General features: G+C 39.6%; 1 protein-coding gene across 2 annotated transcripts in view; it reads right to left on the bottom strand.

Moving 5' to 3' along the window:
* Positions 1–16,485: 16,485 nt before the first annotated feature.
* Positions 16,486–21,592, bottom strand: part of Zeb1 (zinc finger E-box binding homeobox 1) — an 83,230-nt gene continuing 78,123 nt past the window's right edge. For both annotated transcript variants that reach the window (XM_033765626.1, XM_033765627.1), the window contains exon 8: positions 16,486–19,526. In XM_033765626.1, the coding sequence (XP_033621517.1) occupies positions 18,928–19,526 (599 nt within the window). In that variant the 3' untranslated portion in view covers positions 16,486–18,927. The remainder of the gene's footprint in view (positions 19,527–21,592) is intronic.

Genomic DNA, 21,592 nt, shown 5'->3' with positions numbered 1-21,592 from the left:
TCATTAGGAGGATTGGCTTGTAGTTCTTGGTTTTGGTTGGATCCTTCTCTGGTATTGGTATCAACATAATGCTTGCTTTCAGGATTGACTTTGGGCATGTAGCTTCTCTTTCAATTTTATTGAAGAGTTTGAGGAGCAGTGGTATTAGACCTCTAAATTTCTTATAGAATTCAGCAGTGAATCTGTCAGGATCTGGGCTTTTCTTTGTTGGTAGGTTTCTAATTACATCTTCAATTTCATGTACTGGTATTGGATTATTTAGAATTATTATATCTTCTGGACTCATCTTTGGTAATTCATATGTATCTAGGAATCTGTCCATTTCTCCTGTGCTTTCTATCTCATTAGAATACAGGTTCTCATTGTAGGTATTGATGATCTTCTGGATTTCTGCAGGATCTGTGTGATTTCACCCTTCTCTTCCTAATTGCACAGATGTGAATATTTTTACTTTTCTTTTAAATAAGGTTGGCTAGGGTATTGGTGGAGTTTTTTGGGTCTTCCATATAGAGAATCATGTCATTTGCAAATAATGAGAATTTAATTTCTTTCTTTCCTATCCTTATTCCTTTTATTTTTCTCCTGTCTAATTGCTCTGGCTAATGTTTCCCAGAACTATACTTATATTGAATAAGAGTTGTGATGGTGCACATCCTTGTCTTGTTTCTGATTTGTTGATTTTATTTAATCTTTCAAAAGAATAAGTCTTCCATTCATTGATCCTTTGTGTTGTATTCTTAAGTCTCAGTTACATTAATTTCTGCTCTGTTCTTTATAATTTCCTCTCTCGTATGAGATTTGGACTTGATTTGCATTTTTTTTCTACAAGCTTGATGTTCAACATTAGGTTATTTGATCTTACTCTGTTTTTCTGATACTGCATTTCACTGCTATGAATTTCCCTCAGAGGACTTCTTTCATTGCTTTCCATAAGATCCTGTATATTGTATTGACATTACTGGTTAATTGTAGAAACTGTCTAAATTCTTAATTTCATCTGTGACCCATTAGTTTTTTGGGAGGGTATTATTTAATTTCTATGTGTTTATGAAGTTTTTGTGGTTTCTTCTGCCATTGATTTTCAATTCCATTGCACTATGGTCTAATAATATGTATGGGATAAATGCAATTCATTTGCATTTACTTTTTTTCTGGTACCAGGAATTGAACTCAGAACCTTGCCCATGCCAGGCAGGCCTGGCACCACTGAGCTACCTCTCAGGCTGTCATTTACTTATGCTCTGTGAACTAATTTGTGGCTATTTTAGAGAATGTCTTGTATAGAGCTGAGAAGAAGGTATATTCTGATTTTGTGGGATGGAACACTTTGTAGACATCTAAGTCCATTTTTTCAAAAGTTTGTTTCAGTTCTGCTATTTCTTGATTTTTTTTTTTTGTCTAGTTGATCAATTTGTGACAGTGGGGTATTAAAGACCCCCATTACAATTGTATTAGTGCTTACTTGATTTTTTTCATATTTGCCTTATATAGTTAAGTGAACTGATATTTGGTGCATTTATATTTATGATCATTATGTCTTCCTCTGGAATGTTCCCTTTATATGGATGTGGTGACTTTCTTTGTCTCTCTTGATCAGTCTTGATTTGAAATCCACATAGAGGATAGCTATGCTGGCTTTTTTCCAGGTTCCCCCTGCATGGAGTATTGTTTTCCATCCTTTCGCTTTCAGTCTATGAATTTCTTTTTGAGTTACATGTGTTTCTTGTAGGCAGCACATTGCTGGATCTTGTTTTTGATCCATTCTGCTAGTGTTCTTCTTTTGATTGGTAAATTGAGACCATCAGCACTCATGGTTATAATTGATATGTATTGACTTATCCTTGTCATGTTATTTTCCTGTTTTAATTCCCATCTTCTCTGTTTAATTGCTTGCTTTGTCTGGTGGGTTCATTCTGTTGGTGTTCGTGGAGTTGTAGTCTTTGTTGTCTCTTTGTAGGATGCCCTTCAGAACATTTTGGAGCGCTGGTTTGGTGGTCATGAATTTCTTCAGATGTCCTTTGTCATGGAACTCTCTTATTTCTCCATCAATTTTGAAAGATAGTTTTGTGGAGTATCTCAACCTAGGTTGGAAGTTGTTTTCTTTTAGGGACTTAAATACTTCAGGTTCTTCCTGACTTAAGTGTTTGTGGTGTCAAGTCTGCTGTGATTCTTATGGGATTTCTTTTATAGATGATTTGTTTCTTTTTATCTAATAGCTTTTAATATTCTGTTCCTGTGTTGAATTTTTGGAATCTTGACTATTACATGCCATGGGTAGCTTTTTTGGGATCATGGATAATTGGAGTTCTATGTGCCTCACTTATCTGTATGTCAATTCTTTTTCCATGCTTGGGAAGTTTTCTGGTTTTTTGTGTCATTTGTGCTATCTCCTGCTTTTTCACTGACTCTGAACAATCTTATGTTATTCTTTGCCTCCTCTAGCTACTATTGGATTGATTTTTCATGATCCCTTGCTACTTTTAAGAAATCTTTGTTTTCATGATTGATTCTACCTGCCTTTCTAGATCTGATGTCCTGTCCTCATGCTGGTCCATCCTGTGGCATATATTTCATTAGAGTTTTTATTCTCCTGGGTATCTGTTTGAATCTGTTTTAAGGATTCCATTTCTCTCCTATGTTGGGACCTCATAGTTTCCATCATTTTCCTCTATTTTTATAAACCTGTATTTATTCTAGATTTACTAAGCATGTCCTTCACTATGGTCATCACCTCTATAGTTATGTGAGAAAGTATTTCTGATGTGACTTTTTTAGATCCTCATTCATCCGTTTGTTCCACTGTCACCACTTGAGGGAGTTTGGATGGGTGGCTTTTATTATACCTCATTATCCCTTGGGTTTGCCTTCATTGAACTGAAAGTCTGGGGTTCCATCTTGCATCTGTGACTTCTCGTTAGATATAGTTTAATTTTCACATTGATGCTTGTAAATTGCTTATGGTGACTTCACTGGTAGAATTGAGAAACCTCAGGAAATGACTGCTTCTCAGAAATGTCTTCAGGCGTACTATCTTTTGGGTTTTGAGTCTATGGCAAGGCCCTACCTCTTTACTTTATTGGGGATGAGAAGTTGATCCCTATTTGGCCCAGCCCCTGGTTCTTTGGCACTGGCTTATGATTCTCAGGCAATCTCAGTCTTGGTATACAAGTAAACACCATTATTTAGAACAATTATTTCACCTTGGCTAAAGTAGTACAATCAGTAATAACAGTAGCACCAAACAGCCTAAAAAACGACCACCTGTAGTAACTATTAATTTGCCACCTTTAACCATATGAACAGGATTTGTAATTATGTAACAATGTCTAAAACAAGCCAGAAAATTGTGTCCAGTAAATATCCCCTCAATACAACAATTTTACTTTCAGAGGAGAAAATTGAAAAAGGATTAGGGGACAAAATAGAGAAACAGAAGAGAAAAAGATCAGAAGCATGGCTAGAGGACACAGGAAGATTACTCAGGCTTAGGAAAACTGATGAAGAAAACAAGCGGGAAAGAAGCCAGAAAAAGAGAACAAAACAATAACAAAAATACAAACAATGTTACACTCATATAAAAACAAAAGCAATCAAGAAATAGAGAAAAAAGGAAGAAATTTTAAAAAAAGAATAAAATGTCCACTTCAGAGCGTGTCTCTGTTATAACTGGTAGATAAAGAGGGCAGACAGAGTCCAGATCTGTGCCGATTGGCCCCAGCAAGCTGCTCCTTCCGTTCCACTGAAGTTCAGGCCATTTCTGGTTTCTGCCCGTGAGACTGGGCCCTGACTGACTTAGCCTGCAACAGTCAGGGTGCCTGTTTCTGGCTTGAACTCGCTCCTTGACCTTGGGTCTCTGATGGCTGTGCCTCACCCTGACCCTTAGAGCCACTAGATGGAGCCAACTTGCAGGTGCCCTTGAGTGCTGACTTCAGTTGGCCTCTTTCCAAAATGATGACCAGCTAATTGCCCTCTCCCAAGGGATGTCTGAATGCAAATAACTCACCAGCTATTGCAGTCTCCAGTGTCTGCTGCTCTGTTCCTCTCATGTATTTTCCCATGGAGGCCTCTGGGGTCACCAGTAGTCACCATGCAGCTGCAGCTTGAAGCTGCCCCTCTCATGCCCCGAGCCAGGGCTTGGGGAGAAAGCACCCCTTACCTCCTCCTTGTTCTTCCTTTAGGTGTCTCCGTTCACTCGCCCTGTGGGCTCCAATTCTCCCTTCAGATGCTTGCTGGGTCCTGGGGACCCAGTTCCCTCCTTTTCTTTCTCATGTTGCTATATTTCAGTGTCTGAACTCCAAACCTGGGAGAGACTATTTCTCTGCTGCTCATGGCTCCACTGTCTTCCCAGAAGTCCAACTCCCAAGTCTTGTGGGAGAGTTTTTATTTTTGTTTTTTTAGGTCTTCATGACATAGACGTGCTTGATGACATCACTGGCCACTGAACTCAATCTCCAGCCTTGCTTTTATGTCTGGAAATCAGGGGATAGGGCTGAAAATTCCAACCTTCCAATCACAGTCATACCTCTCCTGGCATGACCAGCCCCTCTTGAAACAACTGGGCCACCTTAAGTCAGCAGATGAGTCCGAGCAGGGCTCATTATGAATAACAAAAACCTTATCATTCAGGAAATCTCCAAAGATTTAGATCTGTGCAAAGAAAGAGCAAACACATTTTCTTATTATAATACAGAGACCTCTCTAAGTGTTGTAATGAGGATCAGAGTTTGTAAACAGAACAAACTTACTCCAGCACTTGACAAAAATAAGTACTCAGTAAATATTAGCTACTGATGTCATTAGTGGAAATAAAGAGTTTGGGTTCCACTCCATAGAAGTAGTTGAATGAGTGAGGAGATGTGATCAGAGTCATCCTTAGGGAAAATCAAGCACATAGCACGCAAGAAAGAGGAGAGGAAGCCTACTATATTCAGCACATGCTCAAAACACTTCCTCACGAGGGAATATATGAAGTAGATTTTACAAATGAAGAATCTGCCAAGTGATTCTAAACTCTCCCACATTCACATCTAGACCTGACTGGAAGAAACCAGAAGTTCACTTGTTTAAAGAAAGTGTTTATTATTGGGACGTGTGAGGTAATAAAGAGATGTGTGCAAATGAAAAACAAAAACAATGGAGAGGCATAGGAAAGAGAGGAGTCTGTTTCTTTATATTCGTCTGTGTCCTTCGTGTGGCCATCTCCTAGGGTACCCTGAGGTGTTGTACGTGTGTTGTGTCTCTCACTTCCTACCTCATAATGTGTGACAGCAGCCAACACGTCATACGAAGAGTATTCCCCACCCTGTTCTGAGAGCCTTCACGTACAAGCTCATTTATCACCACAGACGCCTGCACCACTGGAGCATTGTAACATCCCCACCTCCAGGGTGGGGGACTGAGGCACTGCAGTGTTAGCTAACGGGCCCAGGCTCACAGAGTGCATCGCGGTCTATGCTGGGAAGTGGACATGGTGGTTTGGCTTCAGAGACTGCCCTGCGCCGGTGTGCATGCTGCCTTTCAACTCAACTTCAGCAATCACTGAGCAAGTCAAATGACAACTCTACTTTCCAGTACATCTTCGTTTGCTTTTTTATCTTGCTTAATGTGTCTGTAAGATAATGGACAATCAGAAAAATAAAAATGGCTGTTTTCATCTCCAAAGGGAGACTAGAGGTCACAGATCTCACGAAGTCATTCCACGAGAAAGCAGCTCTCTCTGTCAGTCTGTTCCTGATTTTGGGGTTTGGCTTGAGTTCCTGGGTGAGTGGCATGGAGGCAGAGATAGGAGGTAGAGAATGGGCTGGGGGCAACGGAGGAGAAATCAAAAGTCAATTGAGACCTGGTTAAATCTGAGTAAACTCACTAGGTGACCCTTGGACCTATGAGCTGGGAGTTCGGAGGGCTGGAGACATGCATGTGAGATGATTGTGGTCAGTTAACTAGAAATCATAGCGAGGGCTTGTGAAGGAGTCGTGGATATTTCAACATTTTGAGATTGGATAGAGGAAGAGGAGTCGGCAGTGACTACAGAAATAAAGGGATGACCCAGGTAATACCATACCGTTCAAGATTATTGACTAATGAGTCCAGCTGAGATGATAAAGCATCATTAGCTAATTAATATCAGGAGAAAAGATGGCCATCTCAAAGATTCATTATAGGGGAGAACTACTGATATATTACAACTGCCTTAATAGCAAACCTACATGTAACAATAGAGTTAAGTATTCTGCTAAACTACCAGCCTGGAATTCAAACAAATAAGGAAGCAAAATTCCTAAGCAATTCATAACTGCTAGTCCTTCTGAAATTTCAGCCAGACTCATTAAATATCAGTTCTTTTTTGCTTTTATCGGGGAGATTAGAAATGTACAACTTGCTATAATATAACTGTACATAATCACTCAAAACAGTATTCAAGAAAAATTTTTTTTAGATTTAAAAGATTTTGTGACTAATCTTGATCCAACATTTAGCAAAAGATGGAGATCTCTTACTGTAGGCCTATCTTAAATACATGTTGTCTTTTTTATTACTTTTGGAGCACATTGAGAATGAACACAGCTCCCAAATTAACCCTTGCACAATGGCCAGTGAATTTCTGATGAAGATACATACTATATTTTTAATAAATGTGCCAGGAAAAATGGATACTCATGTGCAAAAGAAAATCAGACCCTTACAACAAATACAAAAATTATCTCAAAGTAGAACAAAAATGTAAGAGCTAAAACTATAAAGCTCTTAGAAGAAAATACAGGACAAATATTTCCCAAGATAGACTTTGACAATGATTTATTAGCTATGACATCAAAGCAAAGGCAACAAAGCAGTAGGCTTCACTGAAATTAAAAATGGTTGTGCATCAAAGGACACTATCAGTGGAATGAAGACACAAACCACAGAATGGAAGAAAGTGTTTGAAAATCCTATAAGGGATTAATGTCCTGGATATATAAAAACTCCTACAGCTTTAAAAGAAAAGAGAACCTAGCAGCCCAATTTAAAAATGAGCAAAGAGGGTCAGAGACTTAGCGCAGTGGCACTGCACCTGCCTCACAAGCAAAAGGTCCTGAGTTCTATCCCCAGTAGCAAAAAAAAAAAAAAAAAAAAAAAAAGAGCCAAGGACCTAAACAGACATTTCTCTAAAGGAGAATAGAGGATAGAAAAGCACACGGAAAGACGTGTAACATCACTAGCGACTAGGGACGTCCAAATAAAAGATACAGACAGATGTCGCTTTATGTTCATTAGAATGGCTACTGTGAAAAGCAAAGCAAAAACTGGAATCCGCGTGTAAAATGGTATCGCCACTGTGTAAGACTTTTCCACTTTCGCAAAAGATTCAACACAGAATTATCCAGGCCAGCAATTCTAGGTGTGTACCACGAGTTATAAAAGCAAGGCCTCAGACAGACATTTGTGCACTGACGTTTATAACAACGTTACTCAGAGTAGCAAAACGTGGGAGCAACTCAATATCCATTAAAACATGAATGGGTAAACGAGGCTAGGGACACAGTGCAGCGTCATCCACACGGCCTGGAGTGGAATTCTGGCACGTGCTGCATGGGTGAACATCGAAACCATGGTGCCGAGGGCTCAAAGCATGAGTCTGCTTCTACAGAGCTCCTAGGATAGGCAAACTCGGAAAAGGGCACCGAGGCTGGGGAGGGACAGAGTTTGTCAGGAGGTGAAAGGGCTGTAGCAGTGGAGCAGGGTGATGCTGGGGCGACACTGCCTGCCCTAGCACTGAGGCACACACTTTCCAAGGACAAGGTGGTAAATTTATGCCTGAAACCCTAGCACTTAAGAAGCCTGAGGCAGAAGGATCACAAGCTCGAGCCTAGGCTGGGCATCTTATGTGGCTTAGTGAGACCTAGTTTTAAATAAAAATTTAGTTTTAAAAGAACTGGGGATGTAGCTCAGGGCAAAGGCCCTAGGTTCAGTCTTAATACTATACTGCAAAAAAGTAAGCTTACGTTAAATATCTGTACAGACATATTCACAGTAAAAAGAAGGAATAAGTAAAAAATAATAATAATGGACTTTAGACTATTTCTGGCCAGCAAGTTTCTTCTTGTTCTTTTGGAGGCCCTTGCTTGTGGGCTGGTTCCCTTGTGAAATTAGTGCACAGAGGACAGAATTCTGCCACCTCGCTTGGCAACTTTTCCCCTGTGGCCTGAGCCAGGGTAAAGCAGCCCTTGTGCCTGCTGTGGATTGGTTTTGTGTCTCCTGCAGACTTGGGGACAGTGGGTGTGCTCATCACTTGTGGGTTCCGTGTGTGTGTGTGTGTGTGTGTGTGTGTGTGTGTGTAAAACGTGTGGGTGCGGTGTGTGTGTGTGTGTGTGTGTGTGTGTGTGTGTGTGTCCACGTGTATTAGTTAATTTTCTGTTGTTAATAACACAAGACAGCAGACTAGGTAAGTTATAAAGAAAGGTTTATTTTGGCTCTCCATTATGGAGGTGTTGAAGCTGGTGGTGGCTTTCTCACTGGCAGAGGCCAAAGTGGCAGCAGACATCACACAGCAAGAGGCAGGGAGCGCTTGTGTTCCGTGTGAATGTTCAGCTTTTCTTCCTCTTCCCAAAAGGCAACTAGGAGACAACCATGGTAACTCCACCCAAATGACCTCCCAGATTGCTGCCCTCTGAATGCCTTGGGTCAGATTAAGTTTCCGCTGCTCAGTGTCTCACATCAGAGATTAAATGCTTGTTCCACCGCGGTATATAGTGCGAACCCACACGCACATGTGTGCACAAACACATACCTCGGCTGGCAGTTCCAGACTACTTCTTTCCCAGGTGTGCATCACCCTTCATAGACCATGTGCGTGCCTTTTAGTACATCTCGGAGAGGTAGGTTGGTGCCAGGATTTTCTTCCTCATTTAAGTCACTGAAAGGTGCAGTCACCGTTCCAAAGGGCCCTACATCAGCATGCGTTCATTTCATTGGTTTCCCTCTGGATTCATGTTCCTCAGATGAAACCATCTGTGTGTAATATATGACTTCTGATGATTTTATTAGTACTGATTATCCTGAACAATTTCTAGTTATTATGCTAAGTTGGAAAACAATAATTTCTTACAGTTAAAATATTAAATGAGTAGTTACATATTATCATTTCTAAAATTAATTAGACTTGAGGAATGCATCTCCAAAAAACAACCGTGTTTCTAAATCCTTCTCATTTTGAAAGGCAGAGATGTCTCAGTTGAACACGAGGAGAGCACAGCATTGCCAAGGCCACTGTCTCTAGCTTGAGTAATCTGACCTTGGGCTCAGGCAGGTCTTGAAGGGCTCCGGGCTTGCACTCAGCTTTTCCAGGAGCGTTTGCTGTAGACCTCAGCTGGGCTGTGGTGGCCCCGCAGGACCACAGAGTCGGGCTGTTCCTCCTCTTCCTCCAGGACTTCCTCTGCTCCTGCCTCACTCATTTGGAGTCCATATTCCTTGTTCAGAAATCTGCCAGTCATTTCCCCTGAGTAGGCTAACTTTGGTCTAGCTCCAGGAGTGACCTAGCTCTCAGGCCATTCTCCAGTCAGAGGTGACAGGAGTCCCAAGTCCCATTTTCTGGAGATCCAGACGATTAAAAAAAATGTAACACAGTCGGCCTTGCAGATGCCACCTTCCCTCCTCCTGACCTTGGAGGAAAACGCCCAGGGCAATAGCAGAAGTACTCACTCCCTGAACAAAAACAAGGCTCACAAAACCCACATACAACACAGACGGTGCTTCTGTGTTTAGAATGTAAAGCCAGTGGTTGTACTTTGTTTTTAGTTAAGGAAATGAGGGTTATATGAAGTTAACATCAAAAAGGACAATGTGTACCCCAAGTTACAAATTATCTATTTTTTTAATTCATTAAGTTTATCGGTACATTTTAGGTATATAATACGATGGCATTGGTCACTGGGATCCTGTACCTTTACATGATGTATCTCGGTTCTTATTTTTTCCCCAGTCCCCTGCCCTCCTTCACCCCCTCCACCCCCCTATTTAAAAAGACTTTGTTTCTGTTTTTTTCCTTTTCTCATAATTTTCCTTTCCTTTCCTTTCCCTACCCCTCCCAGTTCCCCTTCCCCTTTGGACCTTTTCTTCCTATTTCACATTATCTATTATACATTTTGATCCTTATTTAAACTTTCAGTTTCTCACACCAGAGAAACCATTTAGTATTTACTCAAGTGTGTCCTATTTATTTTAATTAAGAGTATGTCCTCAGTGTGCATCCATTTGGCTTTGTGTCTAATTTCTCATTGTTTATGGCTGAGTAGTGCTCTATTTAATAAAAGAACATATTTTCTTTATCCAGTCTCTAGTTGATGGGCAATTGGGCTATTTCCAAGATTTAGCTACTATAAACTGTGCTGCTATAAAAATGGGTGCACATATATCACTGTGAATATCACTATTCTTTGAAAAGATACTCAGCAGGTGAATAGTTTTTGAGGTATCTCCATATTGATTTCCACAGTGGTTGCACCAGTCTGCACTCCCACCAACAATGGAGAAAGATTCCTTTTCTGCCCCACAATCCCGCCAACATTTGTTATTGGTTGATTTCTTGTTAGCAGCCATTCTTTCTGGGGTGAGGTGGAATCTCAGTGTTGTTTTCATCTGCATCTCTCGAGTGACCAGTGATGTTGAACATTTTTTCCTGTTTGGTACCAGGGATCGAACTCAGGACCTTGTGCTTATGAAGCAGGTGGCAGAACCACTGAGCTAAATCCCCAGCTTTGAACATCTTTTCATATGTTTATTTTCTGCTTTTGCTGCTTTGAGAAATGTCTGTTCATTTTAGATGGTCATTTTTGAACTGGGTCTCTTAATTTGGGTGGGGGGGTCTGACGTCTTAAAGTCCTTTATGTATTCTAGATAGTAGACCTTTGTCTGAGGAACAGCTGGTGAAAAAATTTTCCCCGCCCTGTAGGTTGTCTCTTTAGCTCTGTTGATGGTTTCTCTTGCAGTGCAGAAGCTTTTTAATAAGATGAGATCCCAGGTGTTGATTCTTTGTACTAGTTCCTGTGCTACTGAGGTTTTATTTATAAAGTCTTTTCCTACTCCAATGTCTTCAAGAGTTCTACCTAAGCTATCTTTCAGCAGGTTTAGTTGTTTCTGTTTTAATATTTAGATCTTTGATCCATTTCAATTTTAGTGCATGGTGAAAGATATGTCAAATAATATTTTTCTATTATTCTGATAAAGCATAAGCACTTAACATTGATACAGTTTAAGTATTAAATTGAATACTTCCACTTGAGCTTAGTAACTTTTAAAGGCAAGTGTAATTAAGATGCCAAAATAATACCTTGACAAGTTGTATCAATAAGATGCTTAACTTTCAGTGGTGCTATTTTTAAAAGGGAAAGTGAAAGTCACTAAATGAGCTAATTCACTGCATGGGACTCATACTATTTGTAAGCCAGATTTAAGTCGAAAATGCTTTTATAAGAATTAATATTAGGATCATTGATCTACTTCCTTTCAAATTAAATCGATTTTTTTTATAGTTTTGCTTGAGCACAGAAGTTTCTGTTTTATTATAGCTTCAGAAACAGTTCATTGGTGGTCTTAATAAAGATGAGCTTTGCTGAGCTGTAATTTACACACAGCAAAGCTCACTCAATTTGGAAACTCAGATAATTTTAAACTCACCAGTTAGTGTGTACCTATGCTGCTACCACAGCCTTATGTGATGCTTCACAGTTTTTCATTCATTGCTGCGTGGTGTTTGATTGATTGCATGGACAGAGTGGAATTCGTTTCTGCACTCACCGGTAGACACAGAACTATCCCTGAGCGTCTATCCTGAAACTGCTCTGAGTATCTTAACATCATTCTTCAAGTGAACATATGTTTCATTTATCTTGGGTAAATCTTAAGTGGGATTTCTGGTTAACTCTGTGTTAAATTTTATACGAGACTGAGAAACTATCTTTCAACGTGGCTGTACCTTTAAAAGAAGTAATTAATTTTATTGGCACAGTGAAGGTACACAGTGCAGTGACATTCCTCATTGGAAATTTGCACCTTTACATAATCCATCTTGGTTCTTATTTTTCTCCCATTGCCCTGCCCTCCCTTCAACCCCTCTACCCCTCCCTATCTACAAAGATTTTGTTTCCATTTTTTCTTTTTTTCATGTTCATTCCGTTCCCTTCTTTCTTTTCCCCTACCCCTCCCATTTCCCCTTCCGCTTTGCACCTTTTCTTCCTATTTCACATTAGCTATGATACCGTCTAGTCCTTGTTTACACTTTGTTACTGCCATATATGTACAAGTCCCAAGTTGCTCTCTGTCCAGGTCAACATTGGGTATTACTGATAGTCTTACCTTTGCGCCATTCTATGGCATGTGCAGTGACAGCAGTTGTGGGTTTGTCTTTCTCTAGTGACTAATGGTACGGATCATCTTTTTACTTATTTCTCATTTATATATTTTATTTCATAAATTATGTTTAAAAAATTTGCCCAACTAGGAAATGATGGTGGTGTAGTCATTTATATGTTAAGTATGCAACATATATATCTTCATGGCTTTGAGATAGTTCACATACCGTAGTTACCCCTTTAAAATGTATAATTACATGAATTAGTGTATTCACAGAGTTGTACAAATATCACCACAATGTAGAACAGCTTCATTACTCCAAAAAGTAACCCAGACCCATTAGCAATTAATCTGCTGCCAGTTGTAGGCAGCCCCTAATCTGTCTCTCTACATAACTTGCCTGTTTTGGACATTTCATGTAAATGGAATCATAGAATGTGTAGTCTGTCATGGCAGTCTTCCATTTAATACAAGTTTTCAAGGTTCTGTTCTAGCACGTATTCGAATTGCATTCATTTTTAAGGCTAAATATTATATTTTATGTATAATGACATTTCATCAGTTGATGGAAATTCAAGTTGTTTTCATTTTTGTCTATAAATAACACAGCTATGAGTATTCATGCATAGGTTTTGGTATAGACATGTTTTAATTTTTTCTTAGGTATGTTTTGCAAACATTTTATCCCAGTCTTTAAATTTTTTAAACAGTCTTTTCTTACATTGTACTAGTGATCAAATGCAAGGGTATTCTACCTCTGAGTTATATCCCCTTCCCTTTTTATTTTTTAAAATTTTGAGACAAGGTCTCACTAAATTGCCCAGGCTGCACCTTGAACTCATGATTTTCCTGCCTTCAGCCTCCCAGAGTGCTGGGATTATAGGTCTGGGCCACTACACCCGGATAAATCCAAGTTTTAAATTTTGGTAAAGTGTAACCCATCAATCCTTCTCTTATGTGATTTATATTTCACGGGATCTTTGCCTAACCCAAGGACACAAAGAATTTTTTATGCTTTTGTCTAGAAGTTTTATACATGTTTCTTATATTAGGTAGATAATGCATTTTGAATCAATTTCTGTGTATGGTGTGAGGTACAAACCAAGTCAATTTTCTTTGCCTATTTAATTTTGGCACTTCTGAACAATTATTCTGTCTTGGCATCTTTGGCAAGAATCAATTGACAAAGTGTGTTGGTCTTAAACAACTCTTAATTCTAGTTTCTCGAACTGTGCATCTCATCTCATTCTTGGCATAGTTTTTAACTATAGCAGCTTTATAAAAATCAGCCTAGAAACCATGTACCGTAGGGTGTTTTCAAAACTGGTTTCCTACTTTGAAGTTTTATGTATTTTCATGTAAATGTAGAATATACCTGTCAGTTTCTAGATATGTGGCTAAAAACTTTGATTGTAATTACACTGAATTCCAGTAGAGGCTTTCAGGGAGAACTGATACCTCAGTCAGTTTTCTGATCCATGAACCCAGGGTCTCTTTCCAAGACTTGCTTTGAATCTTCAATTTCTCTCAGCAAGGTTTTGTAGTTTTCTGTGAACAGGTTTTGATTAATTTTTATCTCTATGTATTTTTGATGGTACTGCAATTTAAGTGTAAATTTCTATCTTTATTTTCTACATAGACAACTTTGTCTGCAGATAAAGACAGTGTTCTTTTTGTCCCTATCTGTATGCCTTTCATTTATTTTTGCCATAAATGGGTGAGATCTTGGCTACATGTTTAATAAAAGTGAGTCAACATTCTTGCCTTGTTTCTAAGTCTAAGAAGAAAGTGCCGAATCTTTCATGATGAATATGGTTTTTAGCAACTTTTTATTGGATTGAGAGTTCCCTTCTATTGCTAGATTGCTGACCATTTTTATGACTTGGTGTTGAATACCTTCCTTCTTGTATACCTATTGAGTTTTTTTTGTCTCATTTTACTTTGTAAATGTAGTGAACTATACTACATATTTCTGATTTTTGAATATTCAGTGAATCTTGCAATCTTGGGATAAACCCAGTTTTACTAATATATTTTATAAAATGTTCATAACTTCCTAAAAATTGTCAATTGTAGTTTTGCTTCTTGTAATGGCTTTGTTGGTTTTGGTAAACCCTAGGTTCACAGACTGAGGTGGGAAATATTTTCTCCTCTATTTTCTGGGTGAGTTGTGTAGAACTTAATTTTTTCTTAGGTATGTTTTGCAAACATTTTATCCCAGCCTGATACAACATATTTCTTAAGTATTCATAGAATTAACCAGTGGAGCCATCAGGAATGGAAATTTTCTTTGTGCAAAATTTTAAAACTATAAATTAAATTTGGTATTAGATTTTTCTGATTGAGGTTGTCTATTTGTGAGTTTTGGTAGCTTGGGTCTTTCGAGAAAGGAGTAATTTTCATCTGAATTGTCAAGCTTATTGTCACAGTTGTTACTTCCTTATCCTTTTATTGTTAAGCTCCGTAAGGATGTCTTTTTTTTTTTTTTTTTTTGGTACTGGGGATCAAACTCAGGAACTTGCACTTTTGAGGGAGATGGCAGCATCACTGAGCTAAATCCCTGTCTCAGGATGCCCACCCCCATGATCTAGCTAGTTTATTGGTTTTATTAATTTTTTAAAAAAGAATCAGGTTCAGATTTGATTTAATCTATTTTCGCTTTTCTGTACCACTGATTTGTTTTCCTTGTTATTGCCCCTCTCCTGCCTACTTTTGCTTTTTTTCTCCTAATTTAAGATGGAAGCCTGGATGATTGAACCTTTTTGTTTTTTTTTTTGTGGTACCAGGGATTAAATTTAGGACCTTGAGCCTGCAAGGGAGGTACAGCACTACTGAGCTAAATCCCTGGCCCTGAATCTTTGTTCTTTCTCAAGTCAAGCATTTAATGCTACATATTTTGATAAACTGTTTTAGTCACATGTTGCAAGTTTTGATATTTGGCATTTTCATTTAGTCCGTATTTTAGAATCTTTTTTAGTGTCCATGGACAATGCATTTTTTTTTCAGTAACTTAAGGGACCTTGCAGGTCTGTTTAGTACTGACTTCTGAAATTCTCCTGCAGTCAGAGGTGACTGTTGGCAACACTTTTAAGTCTGAGAGTTGGTCCACAGCCCGTAATATTTATTTTCATGAATGTCCCATGAGTTGTTAATGTGTATTTTGGTTTTTGTTAAATTTAGGATTGTATTTTCATTTAGTGGAACAGAGGTATTTCTATGGGTTCTGCTGTTTGGTTTTTGGTCAGAGACAGCTGTAATATACTATTTATTCTAATATACCCATTTATCTTAAGATGTGCACCCTAAGGTAACACTTTCATTTTTAATCGCTGCTCCTCAGTACCACTCTCCCAAGTTGTCTGGAGTTTGCACAGACGCAAAAGACCTCATGCCCTTTTCTACCGTACTATAACATGTATTGGTCTTGTGGATACTTTCCATTAAGGCCGGGCTTGAGTCCAAATGTAGGGAGCCTGTATGACTTTTCGTGTCAGAAATGTACACTAAGAGTATGGAGCTTGGATTCAGGCAGGTCTGTTAAAATCCTTATTCTGTTACTGTATATGTATTTATGGGCACATGGCTTTTTCTTTTAAAGCTTTTTTGAAAAACTAATTTTGATAACAGTAGCAAAACACTGTTACGTGGCACAAATAAGTAACAAGGTAACAAGGCACTAGTATCATTATTAGTTACATGATTGGTAGCATCCTGAGAAGGATCCACATGTACTTTGCTTTTAAAAATTTCTGACATCGCCTAAATTCCTTTATGGGCCACTTACCCATATGAACCTAGCACTGTCCTCTTTGAGCTTTATACTACAGTCATTACAGCATGGGTACCTCCTATGAAGGGTGGCTGATTTTTAATCTCATAACAGAAATTACTTACTGGATAGCTATTCTTAGTGACAGGAAATCGGGCAACAGAATGATGATGAGCATCTAGGAATGCGGGCCCTAGGGTGGGGAGCAGCTCCACACAGACAGTACCTAAGAGGACCGGTCTGGCCGTTCCGAGGGGAGGTGTGCAAATCCACCAGCCTGGAATGTGTGTGCAATGCACCATAAACACCAGGAAGACGCTCAGAAACAAAATCTCAACAAACCAGAACAGTAAAAGAAGTAATAATTTATTATGTCTATTAAACCTAGTACTTCATAAGCCCTAAATAAGAAAATTAAATTACTGGAATCATTTAACGTATCTTCTGAGATAAAAAGCAAAACAAATAATTAAAGCATAGCTGAGCTCTATAAACATGCAGATTATATTTTCACCCAACAAGTATCTGTTGTACCGACTGTGCTAGGCACCGCACTGCACCGGGCAGCGACACGTGAGTGAGGATGATAGGGTGCCTGTGGGGGACGGGGTGTACGTGACAGTAAGGGGATCAGGATGCAGACGTGAGAAGGCGCTGTCCCGGGCAGCCCTGAGGGGACCTCAGGATCAGAAGAGGCGGGGCAAGGGTTTCACGAGGGAAGAAGGAGCGAGCTCTGCGGAGGAGGACGTCTGCGGCCGCCTGGGCCTCGCCAGAAACACTCGGCCACACTGTGAAAACGCACGGTTGCGTTGTAATTCTAAACGTTCAGCTCAAGATGACCTGAGTGCAGGATGACAGTGTAATACCCCAGCCGCAGAGTTTTCCAAAGAAAATCTTGATAATGATGAAAGAATGACAGCAAGTCAGGCTTGTTGATGCATTTTATTGTGAGATGGGGAATCTGGTAAAAAACTAGAAAATGACCATGGTGTAACAAGGAACTTAAAAATGAAGAGTCAGATTGGTAACTTACATACATGAATACAGGAACAAATTGGCACGAAATGTTAAACATTGTTCCCAACACTGTTTATATAAGGTAACTCTAATTTGGCTTGCTAAGGAAATAAGACTTTCATGGTTAGGCTAATCTCTTAGTAAAACTGCAGAGCGTCATGCTATTAGTCACACAGTGAATTTCAAAATTGAAGTTTTATATTAAAAACTGGGAAAAGGTAAAATGACTTGATTGTAGTTGTAAAACTAATACATTCCCATTTAAATTCTGTTCTACAGTCCAAGGCAAGTATAAATGTTAACATAACACTGTTAAATCAAATCTCAATGCAAGAGAACCAATTGCATCTCTACTTTAAATCTTATCAACTTTCCAAATTTTCATACTAAAATATATTATTGTATTAATACAAACTACAGTATTATACACTACACTGTGTAATAAATAAAGAAATATAAAAATAAGACACATAAATATAAAAGTTTTCTAAAACTAAAAGTACAATGTCAGTAAGAAGGGTATTAATACTGCCAGGTTTGAAGACATACAGTACAAAAATGTTGCACAGATCTATAAACTAAAAGAAATAAAATAATACTGATAGGTAAAAATCAGCTAATGTTGTTAATAAGTTGGGTCCATAATAACTAACATTTGGAAACTGTTATGAGCCAAATAATAATGGCGTGTCCATGGCCGAAATGCAAATACATGGATAAAGCAGATTAGAAAATTTCCCTTTAGTTTCTGCAGAGAAATTCTGAAAATCAATGAACACAGAGTGAATACTGAAGAATCAAAGGATGAAATGTCCCAGTGTTTTAGTTTCTCTGACAGAATCAGTGGTTTTGTTTTATTTGGGAATTTTGATACGATAAATAAATCAACAAATGCTAGTTATTGTAGGCCACACACTGAATGAAGGCGGGTTAGAGCCTTAAAAATACTGAGAAATGGCACTTACAGCACACAGGTCTTGCTTAAGGCCAAAGGAGATACAAAGCTTCATAATCATATCCCTCATATTTGTTACCACATACTCCAACACAATCACGAACACTGACTCTGACGACGTCGCTGTCCTCACCAGTATCGACACTGTTAGTCCCTGCAATCAGAACTCAATGACAATCTTTTGAACTCCATTTAAAATCACGAGGAGGAAACTTCAGTTCTTCTATCAGCTGCTTTCTTAAGGCTAACAATACTTTAAATGATAATATGCTCTACTGTGACGTCTAAATATTAGAAATGACTACCTTCTAGATTGAATTTATAAAAGGTAGTAGCATGGTTCGGAGCTGCATTATACTTCTCTTGAAGGGAATTTTGTAGTGCAGAAGTTCTCACATTTTAAAAAACATAATAAAATACTGAAGCGGATTTAGCTTTAGCTTTAAACATGTTTACCAATAAAAAATTATAAAATTTCTCCCAATTGTACAGCATAAGAATAAACCAACATAAGAGTGATAATACTGATAAAACGAAACAATGTCATATGCTTGACTAATTATGTTTCCTGTAACCTATTAAATCTTTGCTTTCTGAGTCCTTAAAGTTTTCTAATCTGCTTCATGTTACAAACTTGTTCCTAACTTTGAAAACTGCATGAAAAATTACTAGGTCTGTGATTCAGGCACACCCGGAATTTTTTTTTTTGTGAGCATTTTTTTTTTTTTTATAGTTTTTACTTTACACAGTAGTGAACAGGAATCACAGTATACAGGTTACTGTGCTTCCATGAAAAGCATGGATAATATAGAACAAACTTCATTACCAATCAGAATTTGTTTTCTTTCTAGAAAAACTATTAGGCTTCGTTTGTTTTTTCTTCAGACACGTGCTCACTATCCTCGTTCGCTTTTTGTTCTAAGCTGCTCCCTGGGCTTGCAGCTCCATCACCCTTCACTGCACCTTCAGTGTTCGCCGCTTCTCCCTCATTCTCCGCCTCTTCCACCTCTTCATCGACCTCTTCTTCCTCTTCCTCCTCCCCCTGTGGTTTGTCACATTCCTTCTCTTCCTGCAATTCTTCTGCCTCTTTATCCTCCTCCTCCTCCTCCTCTTCCTCCTCCTCCTCCTTTTCGCTGTCTTCATCCTCTTCCCTTGTCAAACTCTCCCGCTCATCTGAGTCGGCCTGGGAGGGAGACGCCCTGGCGCCGACTCGCTCGTTCGTCAGCACTTCCGGCCCCACTTCTTCCTGCTCTGTGCTGTCTCTTTCCTCTGCTTCTCTTTTGCAGTACGAGTAGCGATGATTCATGTGTTGAGAATAAGATCCGGAGTGTGAGAAGCGCTTTCCACACTTGTCACATTGGTAGGGCTTTTCTCCCGAATGTAATCGCATGTGTTCAATCAAGTGATGTTTGTGTTTAAACGCCTTTTTACAGATTCCGCACTCGTGGGGTCTCTTACCTGCAAGGTAAGAACACAGCTATGAAATAACATGGTGCTATCAGGTAAAGCAAGTTCCAACGTCACGTACTGCAGTATTATACTAGCTTGTCAGCTAGACAGGGACACTCAGTGCTATATAATCTGCTTTGCAGGTGAGGCCGACAGGAACTGTATGACACTGAAATGCCAGGCACTCATGCATCATGCCAGTGAACTGGAGCTCTGATGAGACATCGGCAGTGTACACGGTAGAGGCAAGGAGGGTCAGAGAGGTTTCTCAACTTGGTTTTTCATTATTGCCTTTAAGGACCTTTTTAGACATTTTTTCAGAGACATTTTCCCTCCCTCTAATAAAGTTTTAATGTCTTTTCTATGGTTTGTATATGACAAAGCTCAAGTACATAGAGTTTATACGCCAAGATCCTTAAGAAAACCTACAAACTATTATAGCATCCAATTTTTGTCCCCGGGAAGAAACTAGTGTTGTTGCTTGAGGGGAATTTGGCTGCTACTGAGCATGCATGGGCTGGAGAAATGCTGCTGTCCATACGTGAAAAAAGCCAACAACTGAATTACAATCAAGACTGGTAATGTCCAACTTCAGGGCTATCGAGCAGTAACGCTAACAAATGCAGAAATGATTTAATTTTATTTTATGGACAGTGTACTTTCCATGCTGCTATTTGCTAATATTTAATGCTTGCCCAAAGCAGGACATTTTCTAATATTCCTTAGGTCTCAATGAAAACAACTAGAGGAATGTATTGTAAGGGATTTGTCTTGAGAGGTATGGCTTGCTCTCATGCGCTGGTTTTTAACTCCAAGAACTGCCCTCCCATCGTTGCATGTATCATTGAATAGACAGATACAAAACTAGCTAAAGTGAATGAATTAATGTGCTGATAAGAATATCAGAGATACATATGGATACCGTAGCTAGAATGACTGGCAGGGTAGGGCTCATGACACATGCAACCCTTTCTGCGTATCCTCTGTAGGGAGAAACAGTGGTGTGCGGTGATTGGCTAGGAGATGTCTACTGCTGATCATCAGGGTCTCTGCAGCTGACAGAGTGGATCTGAGCTGGAAATCGGCCACGGTGGGAGTACTCAGGCCACATACGTCTGTGAACATTATCCAGCAGGGCTTCCTCCCTCGGTTGTTACAACTCGCCAGCACTGTGCTGGGCAGATGCAATCAGGTTGACAAGTGTTTTCTGTAGCAGCCAGACGGTGGATATTTTAGAGTATGCTAGGCTAAGTGGCCTCAGAAATCACTACTCAGGTTCTGCCAGTACAGAACAGCAGCAAAGTGGCCACAGACAACAAGCGAACGAACGGGCAAGCCTGTGTTCCAGTAACACCTTATTCAGAGGATGCTGAAATATTCTTTCTCAAATAGTTTTCATGTATCACATTATTTCCATCTTTTTTTCAAGCACTAAACACTGTTCTCAGCTCACAGGCCCCAGGAAAATAGGCGAAGGCCCACAACAGGGCTGTGAGCCACAACTTGCCAATTTCTGAGTTAGCCTAAGAGGTGTATGTTTTGTGCCACACTTGATCTTAGCCACCAGGCCGCAAGCGAAAGAAGTTGTATTTTGTGGAGGAATTTAATTATAGAATCTCAGTCAGCGAGATCGTAGAATTATCTAGTGTGACCTCTAGGCAGAAGTTTGTTCTATAGTACAAAAGATCCGTCTGAAACCTCTGAGACAAAGAGCCTTTAGCGTTGAGATCTAACATGACCCTCGAAGGTCTCGTGTGCTCAAAGGCGGGGCTCTGGGAAGGGACTGGCTCGTGGGGACGCTGTGGTCATCAGTGGGTCAGCCCACGAGGCGTTCACAGTGCTGCCCCGGTAAGGCCTCCTCAGAAGCAGCCTCTGGGACGAGGCCAGGAAGATCTGCTGTTATTTCCCTCTCGGCCTCCTGGATGTCCTGGGATGAGCAGCTTCCTGCCCAGGCCCTTGCACCGTGCTGTCTCTGCCTTGCAGCCAGCCCACCATGGACAGAGCCCTCGGAAACCAGGAGCCGCAATAAGCCTCTGCTTCAGCAAGCAAGCTGTTGGAATGAGGTATTTGTCTCC

This window comes from Fukomys damarensis, unplaced genomic scaffold (assembly GCF_012274545.1).
Source record: "Fukomys damarensis isolate Sample0158 unplaced genomic scaffold, DMR_v1.0_HiC HiC_scaffold_19, whole genome shotgun sequence".
Classification (NCBI taxonomy): domain Eukaryota; kingdom Metazoa; phylum Chordata; class Mammalia; order Rodentia; family Bathyergidae; genus Fukomys; species Fukomys damarensis.
Note: the sequence above shows the minus strand (reverse complement) of the source record. Positions and strands in the feature narration are given on the sequence as shown.